Raw genomic sequence first — 24,877 nt, 5'->3', positions numbered from 1 at the left:
CAAAAAATCAAAATTAGTGTCAGAAGTGGGATTCGAACCCACGCCTCCATTCGGAGACAAGAACACCAATTTCACCGCAGAACAGTGAAGCTTTCAAGCTTGAGTCTGGCGCCTTAGACCACTCGGCCAACCTAACTTGATTAATAAAAAACTAATAACAGTTTTCCTTATTGTGGGCGGAAAAATAAAAAATCAAAATTAGTGTCAGAAGTGGGATTCGAACCCACGCCTCCATTCGGAGACCATAACACCCATATCACCGCAGAACAGTGAAGCTTTCAAGCTTGAGTCTGGCGCCTTAGACCACTCGGCCATACTGACTTGCTGTTCTAAAAACTGTTTGGTCTATTGCAGGCGGAAAAACGCAAATTTAAAATAGTAACAGTAGTGGGATTCGAACCCACGCCGCCATTTGGAGACCAGAACACTCATTTCACCGCAGTACAGTGAAGCTTTCAAGTTTGAGTCTGGCGCCTTAGACCACTCGGCCATTCTGACTTGTTGAGTGAAAAAGAAGTAACAGTTTTCCCTATTGCGGGCGGAAAAAAGCAAATTAAAGCTTTAAAGCTTGAGTCTGGGCCATCCTGACATGCTGATTTAAAAACAAATAATTTTTCCCTATTGCTTCAACAAAACAAATTTCAGCAATGGATCGAACATTTGTGCTAAACTGTTTACATCATTTCAGTTTCGGACAAGTTCGTAATATCGTGGATTGGTTTCTTTCCGTTTTGTATCGGACATCCATATTTGTAAATATAACAAATTACCTGCAAGACCGGTATAGACGATACGTCTGCTTGTATAATAGGAGCTATCAGGCCGTAGGTCTGCACCGCCGCTTGGAGCAGCATTGAGGTGTCGTTAAGCCAACCAGCTATTTCCATGGCAACCAGCATACGCTCGCATTGCTTGAGCCGCTCGATCTGGCCTGTGATTGTAGGCAATACATGTTTTGTTAAATTCAACTAGAAAGCAAGGTATTTTTGTAACGTTTTTTGGACTAGCGTGTCGTTGGCTTATATCGAAAAAAAAACGCTCTGTTAGTTTAATTTAGCAAAGTTAAATTACGAAATATCTTCCAAATATTCAGGATTTTGAATATCTGCTGTTCAAAAAATCAAAAATGTGTGTTTAAAATAGAACAATTTGATCCTTGTAAAAAATGAAAAAAAAAGTTGCAGTGTTAATTAATAAAAAAAAAAAATTGCGGTGTAGAATTAAAAAAAAAAATCTCGACTGTTGGAATTGCTAATCTTGCCAAGTTAATCGCTTAATGCAACAAAATATGATCAAATACAAGACCGATTAACCAGGTTATTAATGTCAAGCGAAAAAGTTACATTTAGTTTGGTCTAAACCAGGGGTCGGCAACCTTTTCGTAGTCGCGGGCTAAAATACTAACTCAAAGGCCTCTGCGGGCCGCAAAAAATGTTAACTAACATTTGTGTTGTTAAAATGTTACAACAACTTGTGTGTATTAAAATGTTAACTAACATTTGTGTTGTTAAAATGTTACAACAACTTATGTGTATTAAAATGTCACCATTGGTATACCGGTATTTCTTTTGCAAGTGTTTACTACATTTAAAAAAAAAATTGTTAAAAAATATTTGTCCAATATTTTTGAATACGTTTTCCATTTGTCGGCATCACACTTGGCAGCTTTCCACAGCACAACAGTAAAGAAGCGCTAATCTAGTTAAAAAAGAGCATCAAAACGTGAAAAAAATGGATGTCAAAAGATCATTCGCGCTAAGCGCGAAAATTTTTCGCTATTACGTACTTTAAATAGTCAAAAAGTATTTGAAATGAACTCGTGTGTAATTTGTCAAAGTGGCGGCGGGCCGGATGAATTACATTGGCGGTAGGTTGCCGACCCCTGAGTCTAAAACTAACTTCTGACAAGAAATATGTTTTGCTAACAGATCGGTACCGACGTGAAAGTACATTTGGACGACTACCGATAACCTGATCTGGATCAGGTGTCGGCTACAAACCGACAATAACGATCTTACAACCAATGAAACAAAGGTTGGTATAAAGTTTTATAAACGTATTTCCTTACCTAACTTAATCGATCGAAAAGCCCAAGTAACCATTAAGACAAAACTGACAGCAAAACGTACACCAAGACTGTCCAACCTGCGCCTACAGAACTTACGGGCCCGCTAATGCATATAAAACTAATAAGAATATCAAAGCCCATACAGAAGCAGGTATCATTTTGAACGTTTAGAATAACTCTTTATTCATTTTCAACAAGAAAGAGTTATTCGAAACGTTCAAAATGATACCTGCTTCTGTATGGGCTTTGGTATTCTTATTACGTCTTACTACAACCTCCAACCATATAAAACTAAGTTTACAATTTGTAGTATTTGATTTAATAATGATCATTAGTAAGAAAGTCAAACTTAATTGCTATCGTAAATTTCACTTTATACATGACGTTTTTAACGAAACCCAGCCATAAGACCTATATAAAAAACAACATCAACGTCGGAACAAAACACAGTTCGGCATAAGACCAAAATAGGGTTACGACCTAATAGTCGTAATAACGTGCAAGTCAGAATAAATAAGACCCAAAGAGTCAGAATCAGGCCTATACAACCTTTTACCAAGCCCCCAAACAAAACGTCGACATCAAAATGACCGATGCCAGACCGACAGCCCCGATCGTCCATTACCCTCTATCGTTATTTTGGCCATTTAGGCCTTATTTATTACTTTAAGACGTTTTCTGACGGGTTATATTTAGACGATTTAGATTTTAGACCTTATTCTGTCGTGCATATTACTGTGTATTTGGCTTTATTATGTCATTGGTCTTAATACTATGGTATTATAGATCATCTATACTTTAGAAATTTTTGCCTCGTATTGCGTGTTCCTGTTTTTACCTGACTGATACACTGTAAATACGGCACCATAAAGGAAAATAATGTACTGACGACGCGCTATGCTTGTTTAATTAGTTATTTCCTCCAAAATAAAAAAAGTTAAAATTGAAGACTGAATAAACGTTACTGTAGTCATTTACAGCGTTTGTGGCCGCCCTATGCGGCACTTGCAACAACACATGTTTGGGCAGGCCCAAATTTATATATACAACAAGCGAACACACTTACTCGGCATCAAGGGTCCTTCGTTGCACAACTTGTCGCAGTAGATCCCACCGTCACGCACCGCCGCCTCAACGCCGACGAAGACTGACGTCAGCGCGTGACGTAGCAGCACCGGCGAGCTCGCCAGCGCCACCGCCTGGTCGAGGTGGTAGGTGGTGAGGGCGAAGTCTTGGCGAGCGACGCTGTTCCAAGAACCCGACGAGTCGTTCCTCTGTGACTCGATGAAGTGGTCCCAAAGAACTGAACAGGCGCGCCTGGACACGCCAAGGCAGCCGAGTTTGTAGCTGACCTGCGAACAAGAAAAATGCGAAACGGTTATTGTGTTTTTCACTGTAATTTTTTTTCTAGTGGCTCAGGGTAAAGAATACCTAAAAATTGAGTGTTTTGCGAACCATAATTAACACACTAGGTGTGGTTGAGACTGACCTGCGCACAAGAACAAAAATGTCAAACGGTTACTGTTTTTTCGTTTAATCACTGTAATATTCTTCTAGTTGCATTGTTGGATAGTAGGGTAAAAATTTCCGGAAAATTGTTCGGTAAAATTACCGAAAAATTTGACACACTTGGTGTGTTCGTAGCTGACCTGCACACAAGAACAAAAATGTCAAACGGTTATTGCTTTTTTTTTCACTGTTTTATTTTCTAGTGCTGGCACTGTAGGATGGCAGTGTAAAAATTACTGGGAAATTGGTCGTTTTGCGTAACCTAATTAACACACTAGGTGTTTTTGTAGCTGACCTTGGAGGTTACTGTTTTTTTTACACAGTACTTGTTTTCTAGTGGCACTATTGGATGACAGGGTAAATAACTAAAGATTACCGGAAAATTGGTTGTTTTGCGAAAAATAATTGACACACTAGGTGTGTTTATAGCTGACCTGCCAACAAGAATACAGCTTTTTGAGTTTTTTTATGTGCTGGGAATGTTGGATATACGATGTTTTGTTTGAATGTTGCGAACCCCTGGATTAATAGGTAAATGTGACTAAAGCAATATTACTGCCCGAAGGCAAAGTTCTGAAGACATTGACAGCATTGCACTGCGGGCCGGGCCTTGTAAGGCAAAGTTGGAATTCCTGTACATCTATATAAATTAAATTGCCAATTGTGCACCTGTTCAACTATTTTAGGTTGGTTGCTTGTGTTTTCGCAGTTTTGTTTCGATTTTTGCCGTTTTTTCGTGTAAAGCGAGGCCGACACAGGCTTAAACTAACAATTTTCAAGCGGCAATGATCGATTTCCTAAGTTATTATTTTTTGTAAACTGTCGCATGAAAACTAGATCGAAAAGGTAGTCGGTTGCAATTAAAGATAATATGTATCAGTCAAAAACGATTGAAACATTTTCAACAGTCGTTGGTGTTAAATGTACGCCTACGACACAAGTGGAACAGTAAAGCAGTTTGCCTTGAAATTTTAGGAATGAGGGCAAAGTCTTACCAGGAGACTACCAACTGAAAACCCGGCCTGTTTTTTTATAAAAAATGGACAACAATCTCAAGTCACAGCAACGACACCAACCTGCACCAGAAATCCCCACGTCGCTAGTATTGAGAGCGGCTGACAGGCTACTATGGACCGTCCACTATCTCCAACCGAACCTCCAATCAACTTGCCGTCGCTAGTGTAGGCCGCCACAGCGAACAAGTACCTCTGGTTGGGCTCCAAGCCGTCCACCCTTAGCACGCAGTCGGCGCCTGCGGGTACTTCTTCTCCGGTACCTGGGTAGGGACAAATATTGCATCGTTGCAATGAACCTTAGACGAACTGCTATAATTGAGGTTTAATTGTTTTTCTGTGCGTCGTAAACAAACAACTATTTTTATAAAGTATATAGTTTTAAGCCGTTGTTGCACCGAATATGTTATATTGGAAATCACTTTTGACCTGTTTCGACGGCTACAAACCAACAGCAAAATAGCCCAGCAAAGGTTATAATTCAGGTCAAACACTTTTAATACATGTTGAAAAAAAAGATATGTATATAATTCGCCGGCAAAGGCTTCGTCAGTATATCTTAGTTCAAATGAATGTTATATTTAAGATATACAGATGATGCATTTGCCGGCGAAATATATATATATATATATCTTTCAACATCTATAAAAAGTGTCTGACCTAAATTACTAGCTTTGCTGGAATATTCTGCTGTTGGTTTGATAGCCACTGAAAGTTCGCACATTTTAAGTGAAATATGTCGTGGTGGCAAGTGTAGCGTTTTAAAAACAAACGACAAATTATTTTTAACGAATTATAAACAGATACTAAAAACACCAAAGTTTGAAGAATAGCTGGTACAAGACACTGTCGCGGGTTTGAATTATATTGCGTTTAACGTAAGAAGTGTCTACAGCTTTGAACAAAAATAAGCTAAAAAATAGTTGTTTCGTCACACTTACCCGGAAGAAAATAGTCGTTGAGTCGAACTTTGACGTTGGGACCAGCAGCCAGACGTCCAAATATCCGATACCAAGCAACCTGTAAGTTGAATAGACACAGATTGAATTTGACAGGAATAGTCAATAAATTAAAACGCATTACGAAAATCCGAAAGCAATGTAATTCCAACTGGTGTAAAACTGTTTAGAAATGCCAGCATTAATTTTTTTAAATATTTTTAGGCAGATATAACCTCGAAGATTAAAAAAAAGCTTTCTATGTTTTAAGGATTACGATTAGACCAGTGTTAAGGGTCCTGATAAGTGATTGGCACAAATAGATAATATGGCAACAACGAGTGGTTGTTGCCCTCGGAGATACATACGAGTACCATAGAGCTAACAACGCCACAAATGCAAGTCAACGGTCACAAATGTTAAGAAAGCTTATTTTTATATATTAAAGATCACACGCAGAAGGGTTCCTGCAGCGAACTAAATAGCCTCACCTTTGCGGTATCCGGTTTGAAGTAGGCTGGCTTGAACGTCATGGAGTGGTTTGATCTCGAGAGCAGGATGGGAGGAGGGGGAGTGGGAGAGTAGATTTCCTCCTCTTCGCTCCTGTTCAGACGAATCCAGCTATCTTCGAACAATCTGCCCATAGGAGAGCATCATTATTAACAATTTGATTACTGTTTTTTTTATGTATTGGTGGGATATTTACTGCTGGTGAATGACTAATTCTTTGTAAAGAGCACAGCTAGAATGTTGCATCAATCGTTTGGGCTTGTGTAGTTTTTGCTTTACGGCCGTATTTTGTACGCGTTGTTGAAAATTATTAAACACGAGTAGACCTCCTTGAAGGTTCTATTAGGGGCCTCTATACATTAAAAGGCGTTTGACTATTTGTTTTTATAAATTTACCAGCAAAATATGCTGTTGCTAATGAACATGCTGTTGCTACCAGGTATAGTATACTAAAAATAAGCTATTACGGTACTTATTTATTTTCTCCAACGCTTCGGCTAGCTATATGCAGAAAGTTTTACATGGGTTGGTTTTGATGTATTCCCTGATGAAGGTATCCTGCATAGGTAGTCGAAACGTTGGATCAAATAAATAAGTACTAGAAGAGCTTCTTTTTATAGTATTGTTCGCAAATTCATTCCAACACGCTTACTACCGTTTATCGTCGGTTTGTGCGTGCTGTATCGTGGTCACCGCTTTATTGAGGAGTTTCAGTGCCTTTGGGTCTTCCGCACTCAGCTGATCGGCTTCTTGCATGTACATTATGGCCTTAGACACCAGAGAACCGCCCACGTACTGTTTAAGGTTTTCCTGGGTTATGCTCTTCAGAACACTGCAGAATTTTTTATTTTTTTTTAATAAAGAACAGGTTTCTGACTGAAACTATGGGTTTATATAGTCACATACCCAGATTTGGCAGCTTTAACGTGATTGCGATGGAGTGTGAAATACATATAAAGATCTCATTGAAAAACATATATTTACTATAGATTATATTTCGTCATAAAAACGAACATAGTTCCATACAGAACAGAAATAGAGTGCGCTTTAACCAAAGAAAACCTAATATTTTAAGTAGGCTCAAGTCGCTACATTCGTGATGGGTACAAAAAATACAAAGAATTCACAAAGTTTTGTAAAAAACCAACAATATATTGCGCCATAAAGTTCGGAAATAGCTGACCAAACAAAAAATGAACGCCCATGCCATTAACTAACTAGCATTTAACGTCGTTAAAGCATAGTTTTTTTTAACTGTTCAAGGTCTGTTCCCTGAACATATTTCCTCGTATACTATTTCACAAGTTTAACTGTACTTACACGGTCGATGGAGCTCTGCTGGACGAGTTGATTTCCTTCTCGACAGATTGCGACAAATTGAAGTCGAGCACCTTTAGCGCCACCCTGTGATGGACTGTGAGCAGTTCTACGTGAAGGTCACGGATGAGCGCTTCCGATGTTGACGTCATGTGGTCTATGACCTGTGCTCGTGAGAACATCAAGTTTAACACATTAGCTAACAACGCGTTACACGTTCGGCATATAATATTATTTTTATCGGTAAAGGGACATTTTATGAGCTAGTTTAAAGGTTTACTGACTTCTTGTCAAAGTGGCAGTAGACAAACAACCTAAGCTTGTCGTGCAAAGACATCAAAAGACAAAAAATCGAACTGCGGTATGTAAATAAAATAAGTATAAGGTTTATTTTGGAGGTTTTAAATACCGGCTACTAAAGATTCAGGATTCAATAGAAGTAAATCATACAGTAACCTATAAACAGGCTGTAAAAAGGATTCTCAGCTGGTTTCCAAATTAGCCCTGCTTTAAGTATATACTGTAAAATTCTAAACCATATCTATGTGAAAGGCAGCCTAAACAATTACATAGACAAGTTATGACTAAATTAAATTAAAAAAATGTTAGTTTTAGTCCTAAGAACAGGGCTTTCTGTTTTAGAGCACAAACTCAAAATAGCTGCACCAAAGTCAAGCTTAGTTTTTTTGTCTCGCTAGGAAGGACAACCAAAACAGAGTGCCCTATCTTCATTATTGGACTGATCACGTGATTCCCTTTTTTCGTTACGCTAACACCTTTCTTGTGGCTGTCCTTGATCGCACAGTTTTAGACAGTTACACATTTACGATAGCTTGATTATAGGTTAGAGGTCTGTTCGCAGCTACTATGCTACTAAGGTGTTTTTGACGTTTTACGTCGAAAAAATAGAATGAACTTGAATCTATATCTGGCGCTTTCGTTAGATTTTGTCATTGACCGCTTTTTTACGTCATATAAATGTTATACTGACACTACAAATATACACTTGCTTAAAACAGTCCAAGCACTAAAACGATCTTTTGTTACAATGAATGTTTTAGTTGTTCGCCCAACACGAAAGACTGTTCCCCGGGTTACATTGATTATATCATTATCAGTTCATGACAGGAACTCAAGAAATGATTCAAGCGTCCAATTATATATTGAAGCGTCCAACACAAAAAAACAATAGTAAATCATTTAAAAAAACTGAACCTTAAAAGGATAAAATGACGGTTAAGTTAATTGGATGTTTTAGTTGTTCGATACTTTTTTGTGTTTTTGCGTTGGTTTGTGTAATGTTAGGTAATTGTGATCGCTACAAAAGCATACGATCCGTAGGACAAATATATAAACTGACATTTGCTCATAATTAAAACAGTCAAAACATAACGAAAATGCGAATACCAAATCGTGCTTAAGCTAATAAAACGCTCATCTTGCTTCAAATACCTATAACAGAAAAACACTGTGACTGCAAAAGTATAAAGAACTTTTCACCTTTTTGGCGGAAAATGAATAGCTTAACATCATAGGAGAGGTTTACAACAAATCCCAACAAATTCTCTGAAAAACACACTTTAAAAGTTGTAACTTATCACCTGTTCGTCAGCAGGTATCCAGCTAATATCAGCCACACTTCTGGCGTCGTCGGACGCCATATTGGATCGCCCGAATGCCACGCAGTCGAGTCCGTCGCGTAGCACCTGCAGAGCGCTGCCGAGTTGCGAGGCGGGCGACATCTGAGTAGTCGAGTACATGGAGTGACGCGACATGTTGCCAAGATCGTCCGAGTAGTTGGCCGCTGAAAAAGTAAAAGCGTAAAACTTAGGAAAAAAGTAGAAAAATATGCTTTACGATTCACAGCTCGGGTTTTTTTTAAACGCATGTTTTCTTTTTCAAGTCAAACGACCATATTTGTAGTAAAGGTGACTCAAATAATTTTTCTTTTTTTTTTGTAGTAAATAAATTAGAAATATTTGTTATTAGCCACATTTGTCTATTTCTAAATCTGGATTTAGGTGGCAAGGTTTAACGGCAATTTTTTTAAATCTTGATAACCTTTGCAATATTTTTTATTTCCCTTGTGAAGCGCGGTTGTGCGAAACCTAGTCAACATTGAAATAGAATTTTTCGATCAACAGTGACACCTGATATCCAGATGCATAAAATACAGTATAGGTCGGTAGAATTCAACCACTGTATAACGTAGTTGTCCAAGTCGACACGTTCGGGCGAAATGCCACAAATTTCAAATCTAATGCAATTTGTTGATAGCCAAAATTTATTTGATTTAGTTGCAGGTGAATTTCCGGTTTTATCAAAATGCTACTTGCAAGTTTGCTAAATAGAATCTTATTATAACTAAGCTAACTGTGAATTGCACAGTTAATCAAATGTAGTTCGGACTATGCTTTAAAAATTAGGTTTTGGTAATGTTGTAAGTTAAACTGTACGTAAATTTAGGAGCTGAAAAAACCTAATTAGGCGCAAAAAACAACGCGTAACTTTTAGTATACTTTTGCAGTTTATCAACAACTATATTTTACTGCGTTTTGTGGCTTTTACAAGAAATTAGTTTGGCCGAGTTGCCGCAGAGCGCCGCATAAATAATTCTGAACATTTTGTAGCACGGTTATCGCATACCGCGTGTTGTATTCCAGAGGGTGTTTTTCTTAGTTATTTGAAGTGAAAGAGTCAGTAGTTTAAACAAAAGTGTTTCACCCTAAAAATGTAAGCTGTGGTAAGGAATTTTGTGCATTAACTTAAAATCCCCTTCAATATTGGAATGCAAATGTTATCCACCTAACAATACCGCTTATATGACACCCAACCTTAAAAAATTCTGCCCAGATACGTAGTCAGCAGTAAATTTTCGCCAAATATTTTGAACTTGTAAGAGTGTTTGGTTTGGAACACCGCCGATCGACGCAGAAAAATAAGACATGCTGAGTAGGCAAACTATATTAATATCTTAAAGCAAAAGCCGCTACCTCACTTAAAAAACGACGTTATACAATATCAGCAGTACAATATTTATCATTTTTTTAGGTGGATATGATCCCTGTGGCCCCTCCCTGGCCACGCCTATGTTTCCGCCCGAACTATCTCTAGTTGGCAGTTTACTGGAAAGTTTCACCAAGCAGTAAGGTAAACTCACAGTCGGATCCGGCGAGAGCCTCCAGCGAAAGAGCGAGTCTTAGAGTTACTTCGACCATCAGTTCTGGATCCACGCTCCCTATACCCGCCCACATGAGAGACGCGTGAACGATGCTGAGAATGTGAACCCACTGTGAAAGGAACGTGGTAGAATGTTTATTAGATGTTATCAGTGTTGTCATTTTAAAATAACTCAAGTCCCAGTCGAGTCACTTGTAAAATATCTTCAGTCCAAGTCACGTCATTTGTAAAGTAACTTAAGTCCAACTCAAGTCGTTTTAAATAAATAACACGTAAAGTCCCAGTCAAGTCATGAGTTGCCCAAGTCAGGTCCCAGTCAAATCACTGATATAAAAAATAAACAATAAACAATTGGGAAACTTGTCCGATTGTGAGGAATAATTAAATTTTTAAAAAACACAAAAAAACACATGTATCAATCTAATCGTTCTACGTGCAAAAACTGAGAAAAATAAAAAAATTACAAACAGTTATATGAAAACACTTAATTTCAACCGAAGGCATTTTACGCCTAGCCTTAATTCAAGTCTTTTATCCGATATACTTAAGTCAAGTCAAGTTATTTTACCAAAACTATTTAAGTCAAGCCATTTAAAATCAGTGACTCATGTGCAAGTCATTGATGTAAGTTATTACAACACTTGATGACAGATTTTCTACTCAATGTAGTTCATATACGCCAGTAAATGGAAAAATGCCTACAAATTAAACCAATTGCAACAAAAGTTTGTTTTGTTAAAACACAACGAAAAGATGCCGGGAACTCACCTAAAAAATCCTTCTGGAAAATATCGTGTTTAAAGCGTCATAATGACGTCTTGCAAATTCCTTAATTTCAAACGCATTTAAACACTCAAGTTGGATTGTACAGTATCAAAACGTCACCTTGAAAAGTGATATTTAGTCACATGCGTCACGGTGAAATTTACTTTCTCGCACATTTCAAACAAGCAAATGCCACTCACCTTTCCTGCACTTCCAGTCCTGAATAGAATCGATCCCATGTCGGTTTTGGAGCCAGACGTAAACTTCCCGAAAACCATCTTGCATTTTTGCCACAAAAGTAAACAGGCGTCCACCACCATGTCTCTGGAAAATAAAAAGGATATTCGATTTAAAATAAGCCGTAGGAAGCCACAATTAGTAAAGTCAAAGAGGGTGGCGTTAGGTTAAAAAAGTTTAAAATACGTTTGGATTAGGGCTAAGGTTTGTATTGGGGATAAAGTTAGTTCAGGCCTTTAGATACGTATGTTTTCGTGTTGGGTCTAATTGACTTGTCCCAAATAATCAGTAGGACTGGGACTTGACTTGCTTTTTGTTAAAAATGATTTGACTTAAGCATAATTAATTTTACAAATAACACGGACAAGATTTGGTCATTTTAAAAAGGACGTATTAACAACAGTCAGATTACTGAAAGGCTTGGGTATGGGTTATTATTTATGGAGGGGTTGCTTAAGGGTTTCGGCATGAGTTAAAATTTCAGATCGAATTATTTATACAAGGGCGAGGATTTGTGTTGGGCTCGGAACTGGGTTTGAGCTTTGGTTAGCGTTTAAGTTTAAATGCATGGCTTGGGCCTAATTAAGCCGGCGCCAAGAGATCGCACAGGCCCATCTTTAACCCTTTAACTGAACAACTTATCGCCAGTACCATCAAGCATATAAAATATACGTTCTTAAGGAAACTCCCATCATCAAACCAATCTCAATAAATCGAATGATACATTACATTTAGTCGACCAACAGGCCAAATCAAACGGCGGCCCAATTTTTTCGTCAACGTCAGAATAAAAAAATTCGGAGTATGACCAAAATTAGACTAACAACTAGTTACTAAACGTTAGAATAAAATCTAAACCAGCAATTGATTGACCCAAGTCATTACAACACTGATTTTTTTTTAACAAATGACCCCCGCTAGGATTTTAAATGTGTAGGAATTTTAATGTATTCACGTACCCTTAAAAATGAGTCCACGGTATGTGACTACCTATGCCACAAAGTCTTGACTCTTTTGAGAAAAACCTATGGTCTGGGGAACACAACAAACGAAGAGTTTTAAACTCAGCAACACGCACCTGTCAATCAAAACGTCGCCGTCGAGTCCTTGCGGCGCGAATAGCGTGGGCTGATTGACGCAGTAGAACACCGTCTCGGCCATATTCACCAGGTCGTCGCTTATCTGCACCGAATGTACCGAGCCCTGGGTGGGGGGAGGAGCCGGCGCCGATGACTCCAAGGTTTCGTCGGCGCCGGACGGGAGCACGGAACCGCTGGTGGTGGTCTGGAGTCTTTTTTGGGAGCGCGAGTGGACCAGACGCTCCATGACGAGTAGAAGCGCAAGACACAGCTCGGTGCCCGAATACTCGCCAGCACCCCCTACGCCGCCGCCCGAAGACGCGCCCTCGCCGGATTTCTAAAAAAGAGAATTTTTAATGTTAAGAAAGGTCTGTTTTTTTTTGTATTTATGGTTTAATTTAAAAAAAATATTTTTTAAATTGACTCGGGCTTTTGGGCCTTCAGTTTTATTGCTCTAATTTATTTATGCTTGCGAAAGTAAAAAAAGAAAAGAAAAACAATTCTCCGAAGGCTAAGCACTAGCAGATTTGCAATTACATAGGCCATATGTAAAGTTGTAAAATTGATAATATAACATGCCGCAATAATTTTGTAATTGCGTTAGTTTTTTTATTTCTGCAAAAGATCAGGAAGTTACTAGCGTTCTGAAAAGGTGGGTTTGATAAAGAAATGATGAGGTTCGATTTTCGACAAAAAAATTAAACTATTAACAACATAAAAATTTAGGGTCAGGTAGTAGACATTGGTTTCGATACCCAATATTTTCGTTAATATATATCGTGGTGTGGTTTGTTATGGCAGTTAAAATCAGGTCGCTCTTTACAAGATTTAAAACAGAGGCGTGCAACATACGGCCCGCGGGCCACAGATTTAAAAAGTTATTTGTAACGGAATCATTGGCATTTATCAATTTGTATTACGTCACACTGTCCGAACCTCTGTTATTGCGTCATAGTGTGCATTGTAGTAAAACTGCCTTGTTTTGCTTGCAAAAAAGAAAGGTTGATTATTAAAGGTGGAAATTAACAAGCAAGATGTAGTTCGCCTGCTTGTCAAAACGTTATATCAGTAATAAAAGAGTATAATTTCTAAGGGACACTATAGTTAAAAACACTATGCTAATTATGATAGCGTTGTAGGTCAATTGCGGGTTGATAAAATGCTGCAATTGAAAAAGTCTTTGAGCAAACAACAAGAGGTATTTCATTGTTATAAGAAAGACGTTGAGCTTGTTACAAAACTGGGCAATAAGTTATCGAAAGCAATTGCCGAAAAAGAAAAGCCTGTTTAAGACAAAATTCAGGAATCAGCTCACAGATGAGCAACTGTTAAATGAACTTCGAGTTGGCACTTCTGCAAAACTAACAAGATATCTGGTCAGAGAAGATATCACACATCTCATTAATCGCTTAATGAGTAACTTGATTCTACACGGTTTTCCAATAAAAAATTTGTATAAAAAATATATATGTTGTTCGATTGTCCGGCCCGCACCACCATCATAGTTATACATTATAACCCGCTGCGATAAACAGTTGCACGCCCCTGATTTAAAACAACTTGAAACGCTGAAAATGGTTCGATAAATCCTTCTCGAAAAGACTCGTTTAATCTGCGATTCAAAATGCACGGTATTTCGCAGAGAAACACATACAAATATAAAATCAATACTTTCCATATAACGTACGGCAGATTTTTTTGTAAGGGTAGATTTGTTTTCTCACGCATTTTAGCTTGACGAAATTTTCGGTTTAAAACGAATGAAGTATCACAAGAGCTTTACAGGTTTCTTAGATTTTCATTAGAAATTATAAATTTGCAAAATCCGGAAATTAAATTAAAATTCTTAAGTCACCTTGATGTAGATCAAAGCGCAATCCAGTAGAGTGTTGAACGTCGTCCATTGCTCGTAGCAGAACGCCAGTTTGATGAATCTCACCACTGCGATGAGAGTTACGCCGTCCTCACCTGAGCACAGAAAAAAATAACATCGACTTTTTCTCAAAGTAATTCGTAAGATAAATTCCAAACCCAGGACATATGTTTGAATGGTATGGTTATTTTCTAAAATTACCGTACTACTAGTCGGTTTGTAATATGCATAGCTAATGATGAAGCATTTAGAAACATGTTGATCTTTGAGGCGATCTACAGTATTTAGGAGAAAAAACCAAATACATAAATAAACATTTTTAACATCACAATAAATATGCTGTTGCTACAAGGCATAGCATCCTAGAAAGAGGCTCTTCTTATTTCTAGTCCAACATCACAAGTTTGGGCAATAACCTTGTTAATATTGCAGGACATGTTATCCAGTAAAAAAAATGTACATATTTATTTAAATTAAAAATATTTTTGCCCTTGTTCTACCAATCCCACACATAGCCCGATAAACCATCCCAATAGCGAAATGTTAATTTCATTCAAAATTCCAAACACCAACCTGTACATTAATGATTATGAACAGATCGTGGTAAATTGTGAAAATACAGACCTGCTGCTGCAAGTTGTATCATGGACTTGTCGTGTCTGACACCTGCCAACACTGAATGATCAGCCCCGCTTGCAACATGGCTTGTAATACCACCTCCGCCTGTAGTAATGTAGTAATATTAAGAGATAATGTGTTGATGGGGTTAGAAAATCGGTTAGGCTGAAATTATTAGGGGATTTAGTGATGTGCACAGGGGTTGGGTAAAATGCTGTATAGGCCTGACTCTGGCCATTTAGGTTTTATTCCAACGGGTTAGGACTTATGTTGATTTAGACGATACTACGACTATTATTTTGGTCTTATTCAGAACTGTGTTTTATTTCCGACATGGTGTTGTTCTTATTTCGGTCTTATGGCTAGAGTCCGTCCTAGTAATATCAATAACTAACTACATTGTTTCGTTGTGCAATTACCAAGGAGTGTCAAAGCAACACTTGCAAATCAGGATTTTATACAATATGTAGTCGCAACTACAATTTTTTTTTTCTATATTATTAAGTTGGGACGGGACTATCAGTCATTAAATTAACCTTTTTTTGAAACATTAAGAACCTTAGTGTAACGCCAGTTGTAAAGTTTTCGTTTCAGTGCATTTCTCGTTTAAAACAATACCTTTTAGTAGCCTCATATTAGTGGTTGAGCGACTTATTGCGCATTTATAAAGATATTTTGAGCCGTATAACAGTAAGATACATGTTGAAAATCATGTTGAAATCGCATTTCTATAAAAACATACCTGCAATAATTTCCTTTCCAGCGAAAAAGAGTTCGGCGGTAACATCGTTCATATCGAAGTCGGTCGAGGATGGTCCCGTCTGTAAAGTTCTTCTGTGTGGGTCTGACAGAGCTTCAACGATGGCAAGAAACTGAGCGGCTCCTCCCTCAAACATCTCACTCAACAGTTTCTCGGTAACTGTTCTTGGCCAAGTTAGCTATAAAAAAAAAGTAATAACATAAAGCACAGCTCAAAGAAGTCGTGTTTAAAGGAAAATAGACCAAAGTAACAAACAGGTCACTGCTTTGGCAAGTCTTCTAAAGGAAATTTTTAATTTCCAAGAAGTTTCTAATACGTATATATATTTTTTTGAATTATGTACGGTCAAATAATTCAAAAAAAACACTTAAAAATTTCTCTTTTATACTTTTCTCTTTTATTTAAATACGTTTTAATTAAAAAAAAAGTCATAAACATTCAATTTTTTTGATCAAAATCTTTTTGTATACAAAAAATGCACGCTAAAAAAATTCTATGATATATTTTTTTAACCTTACTTTTTTAGCCATTAGCCATGGAAGATTCTTAAAAATTTAATTTTGATTAACGTATTAGGTTTTTACAATAACATAACAAACATGGTTTGGAGTTTGTAATAACAGTTGTTTTACCTGGGCAGCTTCTTTCAGATTGTTTTTAACCTTTGGCCTCAACAGTCCTTTTGGTTTTCTGCGGCTCTCATAAACGCTTCTCTTGAAAACCATTGACGCCATTTTTGCAGTTGCCTGGCGAAACAAATGCATTGAAACAAATGCATTAAAGCAAAATTATTTAACTGACAGGTCACAAAGCATATACCTGACGAAATGTTAACTGAGTAGAAATACTCTCGGAGCTATCACTGAGTCGTTCAAGCTCACTGAGTTCTTGCAGTTTCCCGAGTGCCCTTCTAGCAAATGCCTGTATAGAAAAACCATTAATTTATTGTGGTAGATTGTGATGATAAGCTTTAAGGGGTGAACATAAAGAATTTTTCCCGATTTTTAGCAGACAGCATGGGAGACTTCGTTTTACTCATACTACTGGCTATCTGGGCCTTCCACTTAGAATACTTGTACAAAAATAATTAAAGTAAGTTTGTACTTATATATTTATATAAAAAGGAAAGAGAGTAAGCATACTTGGTGAGCTTTGAAAAAAATATAGTAGCTATTACAACTGAAAATATATAAATTTTTACTTTGCACAACAATCATTCCTGTAAAGAAGCGTTTTCTCTACTGACAATCAAAGACTACCCATCTGAATATCATCAGATTACAGCACAAGTTGCCTGATAATAATTTAATGTTTGCCAAATAATTTTGGAAAATACTTAGAAAGACATTACCTCTGCATGGTGTCCAGACTTGCAGTCATAGTATGCAAGGCAGACAGCAGAATACAGAGTAACTCTCCATGTGAGATACTTTACACCAAGAAGAGGGACTGATGTCTCCATAGTGCATGCAGCCCACAGCAGGAATTCAATTGCCTATCAAAGGTAACATTTTACAAAATGTCAATTAAATCATTTGTAGTATAAATTAATACAAATAACTTAATAATTTACACTGGAAAGATGGAAAGATAAAACTAGACTCATTTCAAACCCATCAAACATAATAAAATCATGACGATGGAAATATATATTTTGCTGTAAAGTTTGGAAAAAACATTTTCAATCAATATTTTTTTTATTCTTGTCTAAGGCTTCTCTATTTGTAACTGCAAACTAATAACATTATGCTACAAAACCATTATTATTATGTAAGTATTTACCTTTATGGAGTTGCCAGTTGTCATAAGATTTCTGCAAATTTGGTACATGATAATAGTACAGTTGTACAAAATCCAGAAAAGGGTTTCGTTTGATAAGAGGCACTGCATGAAGGTGCGCAGGCCTTTTAAAACCTGCTGGACCTTTTCCACAGAATTTGGCAATTGCAGGTTGGGATCAAGCACATTCAAACTCCTGTATTGGCACATGTAAATTCCCTAAAAAATATGTCATAATAAGCTCAAACCAAAACATGGTACTAAATTAACGGAATGCAAAGGTAAGCATATTTAGCCTAACTAGGTGTAATTTTGATAGGCACTTGTGTCATCATCAGTTTATGTACTTAACATTAACTGATGATGACATACTGAACCACTTTACTGAAGTCATGACAAAAAATAGTACTTGGATGTACACAGTTATAAACAAACATATTTAAATGCCACTTAGATTTCCTCACAAAAAAAAATAGTTAAAATAATAAACATTTTCCTAGGAGCTAGCGCACGAAAGTAATATTCCAAGTATTTCATACCAACAAAGCCTTGGCCGTAAGAATGCTCTCCTGCTGGGTTTGTTCTGCATCAAAGAAAACCTTGTGATACGAATCTGCATCTGCAACATGACCAGAAGGGTGCTGCTTGTATCTTGTTTCGATGTATCTACTGAAGCATTGAAAGTTGGCAACATCGTAGAAGCCATGCTCGAGCAGAAAGTCGCCAACGCTGATAAGTTTCGAGTAGAAATGATCAAGTGGAAGGCGAGGTTCAAACTTGTTCCAGGTGTTAAAAAGCCAGTTGGACCTAAAGCACATAAACAGCTGTAAAATTTTATATTTATTGAATTGACAAACAAAATTAATATTTCTGTTCGCAAAAAACACAGATTATATATGTGAGCATTTTTTGTAAGCACATTTAAGTTTAGACCTGAAACAAATTATTGTACTACATTCTTAGAAAGTTAAATGACCACCAGTGACATGACAAATAGTTTCAGAACCCTCAATAAACAGTTTTAAAATATGAAAATACAGTTTTTATAAGAAGTTTACAGCAAACAATACATTTTTTGGCGCTAGTCTGGAATCCTACCACCTAGTTAGGTACAATAATGAAACTAATCATGTAAAGTGAATATAGAAACTGGGAGAATACATCTAATAATACATATACCAACACTCACCCATAAACTAACCAGAATCTTAACCCACATATCGTGTGTTGATTCAATGATTATTTACACGCTGTGATAGGATTCTAGACAAGTGCCCCATATTTTCACATAAAATAATCTATATTCACCCTCTTGAGCAGGCTTCGGTTTCGCCTTTCGGGGTAGTTGTCCGTTGAGCAAAGTAGGCAAGAACGCCTTTTATTTCCTTTTCGGCGGCACATACCACTGGGTTGCTTTCATCTATGTCCCCGTAGTAAGATGCATGAGCAGGACGAATGGTCGACAGTGCGACATTGATCAGCGTCGATGCCATTTCGGCACAACAACTAGGGCAATTATAATGACTGAGTATGTGATGAGGTAAGCTATAGTAAGCCAAGCCCAATCAGGCATACCACCGAACACTTATTTCCATTGAAGCGATGGCCTGTTGTTAGCTTAAAAATCTGTGAATTTAAAACAACGACAGAATTAGAAAAATTTTACTGAAAATAAAGCCGTATTGGTTGTGAAATAGCAATAAAAAACAAATAAATTACAGTTAAGTTTAAAGTTATTTGAGGCTTTTTGCGTCACTACGGTTACCAGTTGTATATCGGATGAGCCAAAACAACATACATATTTAAAAGATAAATTGACATTTTAGTGGTACTAAAGTTTTAAAAATAATTTTAAAGTATCTAATCTTTGCCAATTTTTTTTGTAATTTACCAATCTTTGACAACCTTTAGAATTTTACCTGGGTTATTCAAAATTAATACGATCAATTCCTATAAAAAAGGGTAAGAATAAGTGTTGTAAAGTTGCTCTGTAAAATGTAAAGGAACCCCAATTCTCAAAAGTGTTTGAGAATCGAGATAAATTTGATATAGTTAAACCATAACTTTGTTGATTATTTCTTTCTGCTTGACTCGAAAGACACCTGTTGAGTGATTTTGTCAACTTTAATTTTTAGCAGATTTGTTGAACAATATTTAACTAGAAGGCTTAACATAAAACGAGCAATCGCGTAAAATAGATTGGTCTGTTCAATCAAGAAGCATAACAGTTTTAACAAATATAAAATCAGTGCGAAGTCGAAAGATTTACCGAGCACTGTGTAGCCAGGTCGCAAAGAGCACCGGTACGCAAAAACATTGTGCCCCTTTATGCCGACTATCATGGATCTCCCAGACATATAAGATAACATCAGCAATATAAATCTGACGGTGTTGGCCTTACTTCATCATAACAGCAACGCGTTTTTAATTTATATTGCATTGCAAAATAGCTAATTGCAGTGTCAATGAATTAACTTAATGTACTTTTACTGTTTTCAAGTAACTTGACATGACTTAAGTCTTTAGGGTAAACGGACTTGACTTCAGTCTTTTGGATAAATAAGCTAAGACAATAAGCCGAGTATTTTTGTAATTTTTTTTGTAAATTGAGTTACTCATCTCAATATTAAACATAAAACAATTTGCTTGCAAAATGTTGCGTTTTTGTCATTTTTAGTTGATTTAACGCTCATAATTGGACTAGTTTTCAAATTTAATAGTTTTATTTTCATGAAAATAACTTTGACTTGGAGTTGATTGCTCTGAAATTGACTTTCACTGGGACCTGAGCTGCCTTGAAAAATACTTGACTTGGACTTGAGTTAGAAGTTAGTATTGATCTTAAATCCCTTAAAACCCTTATTAGTCGACTAACGGCTACAAACTGCCTTGCGAAACACACCACCCACTAGTGCGCGTAAACAGTGTAACTTGTACTCCGGAAACGAACACCGATATTTCAAATCTGGCGCCAAAATCAAAGTCGAAACGAGACGCGAAAGTTATGTATAATATAATATATAGTGGAGCGGCCGGGGCCACGGTCTATTGCACGAAATGACGTCATACAGGGGTCGGCGGTCCGACAAAACAGGGGGTCGGTGTCCTGAGGAACCAATCACGGTCCCTCGACCGTAAGAAGGAAAACGGAGGGTCTCAGCGCAAAAAAACGCTGAAATACGAAACGCTGCCTGATATTCTTTTTTTGTTGGCAAAGCATTGCTTAATTGCCGATCTTTTAAACGTTGTTGGAAAAAAATGTGTCAAAATTAAAGTAAGTGTGAACCAAAAAAGTAAGTTTTTATGGTTAAGAATTTGTAAATGGCAACAAGTATTCCATTGTAGGGTTACAAGTAATGACAGTAATAAGCTGTAAACGTTTAACCATAGACACGACCTTTTTGTCAAATTTGTTCTTTTACATAAAAACGAATTGGGAAAAAATTTAAACGGGCTGCAGCTATAACATAGCGCTCAGTATAATAACGAAACATAAAACGGTCGCGATTCCGCGAGCAAATTCAATAGGAGTACGATACGACTACGTCTTAACAACACCGATGACGGCTCTCTTTTACGGGGATGCCCCCGCAAGCAGAGAAGTGAGAATGCAGTGGAACAAAAAAACGAAGGCGACAGTTTCTCTAGAGCTCGGTAGATGGTGAAAAAGTGGCTTATGTGACGAAGCTAGATTCTACCGGCGTGATAACACGGTGACATGGCTCGACGAATACAGGTTGAGGGCCCGACTGAATACAACAAGTGGAATGCATTTGCGAAGTTAAAGAGTTACAGGTTGTCAGTGGGGGCATCTTTTGTACACCGGGTCGCTGCTGTTGCTTGGTTCATTTTGTGAAGCCTTGGCTAAATTTTAAACGCGAATATAAAAACAAATTTGGCGGACTGCCTAAAAGTTGATCAGTTCAGTTTAGTTGCGCTTTCACCTGTTTTAATCCAAACATCTACCCACCAGTTAGGGAAAGGACGTCAAAGCATGTGAAATTGTAATAGGTCGATCAATCATTTTAAAAATGTCTTTCCCGATAGCAATAAACTCAAAAGTCATAAAGCGGTCTATATTTTAAACGTGAAGTGAAATCAAATTTGTAAACCTCTTGGTAGTTGATTTGTAAGTTCATATAAGTTTTTTTTTGTCTCCAAAGCGAAAACATATATTGTATCAGTTGAGGAAAAATAAAACTGTAATAAATCGGAAAATTATTATCTTACAAATGCCTAACCCGATAGCAAAAAACGAAATGTGTTAAAGCGGCTAGATTTCCAAAAAACAAATTATAAACCGCCTTGTAGTTAAATCTTTATGCCTTCGAAGCGAAACTTATTATCAACTGATCAGCTGAGAAGGTTTATAAAAGGAAATTAAAGTCAGTGACACGGCATATTTAGATGCAGTTAGCCCTTACAAGAGGGGTATCGTAACGCGAGACGAAACAGCGAAAATATTTTGCGCTAAACCGAGGCAAGGAAATGGAAATAACAACACAATATCGGCCTTTGGTCGCCGAGCGAAAGAATACAAGCAGAAATTGCACTAAAACTCGAGTGACTTGGCTATAACGACGATACTTTTTCTCACCCCAAGATGTTCACGGGATAGGTTTTTAAATAGATATAGATTTTGCAGGCACACACACACGCAGACAATAATGGTATATAGAATAGATACTATGGGGCGACAGGACAAAATGGATTCGCGAACCGCAGCCTTTAGTTAATACAAAACTTCTCGACAGCATTTGGGTGAATGAAAACGCAAATGTCAAACTTAAAATTATAAACAGTTGATTGAAATTAATCGTTGGGACACGTTTGATATTTTTTGTCACGGTTTTTGTCTCTTTGAACTCAAAGCAAATAAAATTGGGCGAATTTCGTGAACGTGGTACAACAAGTGACGACTCGTCGGGTAAATGCCTAGGCTCCTAAAAGCGTATACAATATAAAGAGGTTTGGAGTTTGCTAAAACGCATGGTTTGGACAGCGGGATTTTTTGCTAAATTTGTTTATGGAGCGTTTTTGCTTTTATAAGTTATTATTTTATACAACTTAAGAGTCGGTCACGCGATGGTAGCAGAGGGTTTGTATTTTCTCTTTTTTAGTCGTTAATTTGCAGTGCAAAATATAGATGTTTCTGCCAAGATGAAGAATGCGCTGTTTCTGTTTTTCTTTGTCAGGTAATTTGCAAAACATTAGTTAATTCAATTTGAAAAAATATATTTCTAATAAGAGATTTCTGTTGTGAATGAAGTTTGATACAATATTAATAGTATAACGTATTTCCACGGATGGATTTGTCCGTTTCGGGGTCTATAGTTAAACCAGTAACATGACCGTAAACAAATGTGACATCCCAGTGTCTTTACCAGTGGAACCTAGGACAAACAAATCAGTTGCCCCCAAATTTATAAGAATATGGTATGCTTACTTTGTGCCACAATATTATATGCAAGTGACCTACAACGCCATCGGTAAACCGAATCTAGATAGTAAATATCACATTTCAAAGTAAATATCTGTTCTTAGTACATTAAAAAAATGGTAATAACCAATATCTCTTTTTAGCATTGTGAAAAAATCAGGGTATTGTAAATATCACCTTCAGCAAAACAGGGGCAACCGCACGAGAAGCTTGCCAGGAATAGAACTACGATAACCAAAACAAAACATCGCCAACAACGCTTGCGAAATAAACAAACGAGCCGCCGCGGCCCGTGGCATTTCGTCACTTCCGGCAGCTAAAACGAAGCCTACGCGGCTACGTCACGATACGGATGACGTCACGTGTTGTTGTGGTGACGTAGGCCGTGGGAAGAGGAGTGCACGAGCGGCAGTTGTCGTAACGAGTGGGCGGGAACCGAGGTGAGCCGTTGTTAATTGTTCGACGAGCTCGGTTTTAAAATTTAAACCATAACAAACGGCATTGTTGGATTTAAATCATAACAAGCGGATATTTTGGTGGCCGACTGTGGCGGGAAATGTAAGTAACCGCTTTACGAGGACCATTCGCAAAACTTCGAGAAGAATTACTATTATATAACATAAGATAGTGGAGCATAACGGTTGGAGTTTGAAGTCCAGTGGGTTTTTTAACCATTTTGACATGTGAGAAGAACTTTAAGTATTTGTGAAAATTGTAATATTATCACATGCAGCCTTTTAATTTATAATTAACACTAGTTAGGACCTGGAATCTGCACTCAATGAACATTAAAACTTAATATTCGGAAAGCTGTTTCGTCTATTTTGCCTATAATTTTGTAAAGATAAACAGCTTGCAAAACTAACCCCCAAACTTGGTCCAATTACCGCTTTTGGACAAATTACAGATTAAGAACCACTGTTGTAGTCAAACGTGGAATAAATGAGTACATGTCAAATCCCATGTAAAAGTAGGTATCATTGTCCGAACGTTTCGAACAATTCTGTTGTCAAGTGCCAACTATTTTTGAGTAAGCTTAATACGTCTCAGGAACATTGCATTTTTCAGGCGAATAAATATTTCGATGGCTTATACTTAACAGCGGGAGGCAAAATGAGTAACAGAGCGCTGCAGTAACCGACCGGAACAGCAGTAACGCTACGATGACGTCAAACTGACGTCGCAGTGACGTAACGAGTCGAAATTTTGGTCACCAGCAACGCAACGACAAACTTGACAAGGGGGCTTTCCCGGTGCGTCCTATTTTGTAAAACGAGCGAAAAACGGCGAAAAATTGTCGCGCGACTGACATTTGAAGAAAATATTGCGGCCCGAGCTCGAACGCGATAATGCGCTTTTTCGGAAGTTTTCTGGCGCTAGTGGAGCAGACGCCCTATGCACTGAAGCACTGTAACAAAAACACATTTTTTTGATCAACTAACTATACAAATACTTTACTAATTTATTTCAACAGATTCCATTTGAAAATGAAATCCAATTTTCCTATTTAAACAAATCTACGCTCTTATTGTTAAACTTCCTTCTGTACGTAGGACGTCACGTTACTAGGCGCCGTTAAGTTATTTTAAACTTGCGTGCAAGATTAGCCTTCCTCTGCAGTTGCAAACGAAAGAGAGCCGAAAAAAGTCGATTTTCGATCGCTTCGCTGAACAAGGCGACCAAATGGCTAATAATTCTTTTGCCAGGCGCTCTTAAACTAGATTACGTGGACCCCTTGTGGGTACGTGGACTAGTTTTAGGGGGTCCATAAAGGCCAAATCGAACCATAAT

General features: G+C 37.4%; 1 protein-coding gene and 2 non-coding genes across 3 annotated transcripts in view; all 3 read right to left on the bottom strand.

The window, feature by feature from the left end:
- Nucleotides 1-19,258, bottom strand: part of LOC146167131 (cilia- and flagella-associated protein 54-like) — a 168,597-nt gene extending 149,339 nt beyond the window's left edge. The window contains exons 1-20 of the mRNA XM_083390976.1: nt 18,955-19,258; nt 18,186-18,453; nt 17,650-17,865; nt 17,219-17,362; nt 16,687-16,788; nt 16,500-16,613; nt 15,850-16,045; nt 15,114-15,212; nt 14,472-14,584; nt 12,616-12,953; nt 11,501-11,624; nt 10,516-10,645; nt 8,957-9,159; nt 7,359-7,519; nt 6,694-6,870; nt 6,020-6,164; nt 5,532-5,610; nt 4,654-4,853; nt 3,135-3,420; nt 771-931 (exon numbers count right to left, since the gene is read on the bottom strand). Coding sequence (XP_083247102.1) covers nt 771-931; nt 3,135-3,420; nt 4,654-4,853; nt 5,532-5,610; nt 6,020-6,164; nt 6,694-6,870; nt 7,359-7,519; nt 8,957-9,159; nt 10,516-10,645; nt 11,501-11,624; nt 12,616-12,953; nt 14,472-14,584; nt 15,114-15,212; nt 15,850-16,045; nt 16,500-16,613; nt 16,687-16,788; nt 17,219-17,362; nt 17,650-17,865; nt 18,186-18,453; nt 18,955-19,139 — 3,441 coding nt within the window. The 5' untranslated portion in view covers nt 19,140-19,258. The remainder of the gene's footprint in view (nt 1-770; nt 932-3,134; nt 3,421-4,653; nt 4,854-5,531; nt 5,611-6,019; nt 6,165-6,693; nt 6,871-7,358; nt 7,520-8,956; nt 9,160-10,515; nt 10,646-11,500; nt 11,625-12,615; nt 12,954-14,471; nt 14,585-15,113; nt 15,213-15,849; nt 16,046-16,499; nt 16,614-16,686; nt 16,789-17,218; nt 17,363-17,649; nt 17,866-18,185; nt 18,454-18,954) is intronic.
- Trnal-caa (transfer RNA leucine (anticodon CAA)) lies at nt 18-136 on the bottom strand. Its single transcript has 2 exons — nt 99-136; nt 18-63 (listed from the first exon to the last, which is right to left on the bottom strand). It is a non-coding gene; the product is annotated as a tRNA-Leu (tRNA).
- Nucleotides 203-321, bottom strand: Trnal-caa (transfer RNA leucine (anticodon CAA)). The gene is made up of 2 exons: nt 284-321; nt 203-248 (listed from the first exon to the last, which is right to left on the bottom strand). It is a non-coding gene; the product is annotated as a tRNA-Leu (tRNA).
- Nucleotides 19,259-24,877: the final 5,619 nt, after the last annotated feature.

Source organism: Ascidiella aspersa, chromosome 1 (assembly GCF_963924565.1).
Source record: "Ascidiella aspersa chromosome 1, kaAscAspe10.2, whole genome shotgun sequence".
NCBI classification, from domain to species: Eukaryota; Metazoa; Chordata; class Ascidiacea; order Phlebobranchia; family Ascidiidae; genus Ascidiella; species Ascidiella aspersa.
The sequence above is the reverse complement of the archived record's forward strand: the minus strand, read 5'-3'. Positions and strand labels throughout refer to the sequence as shown.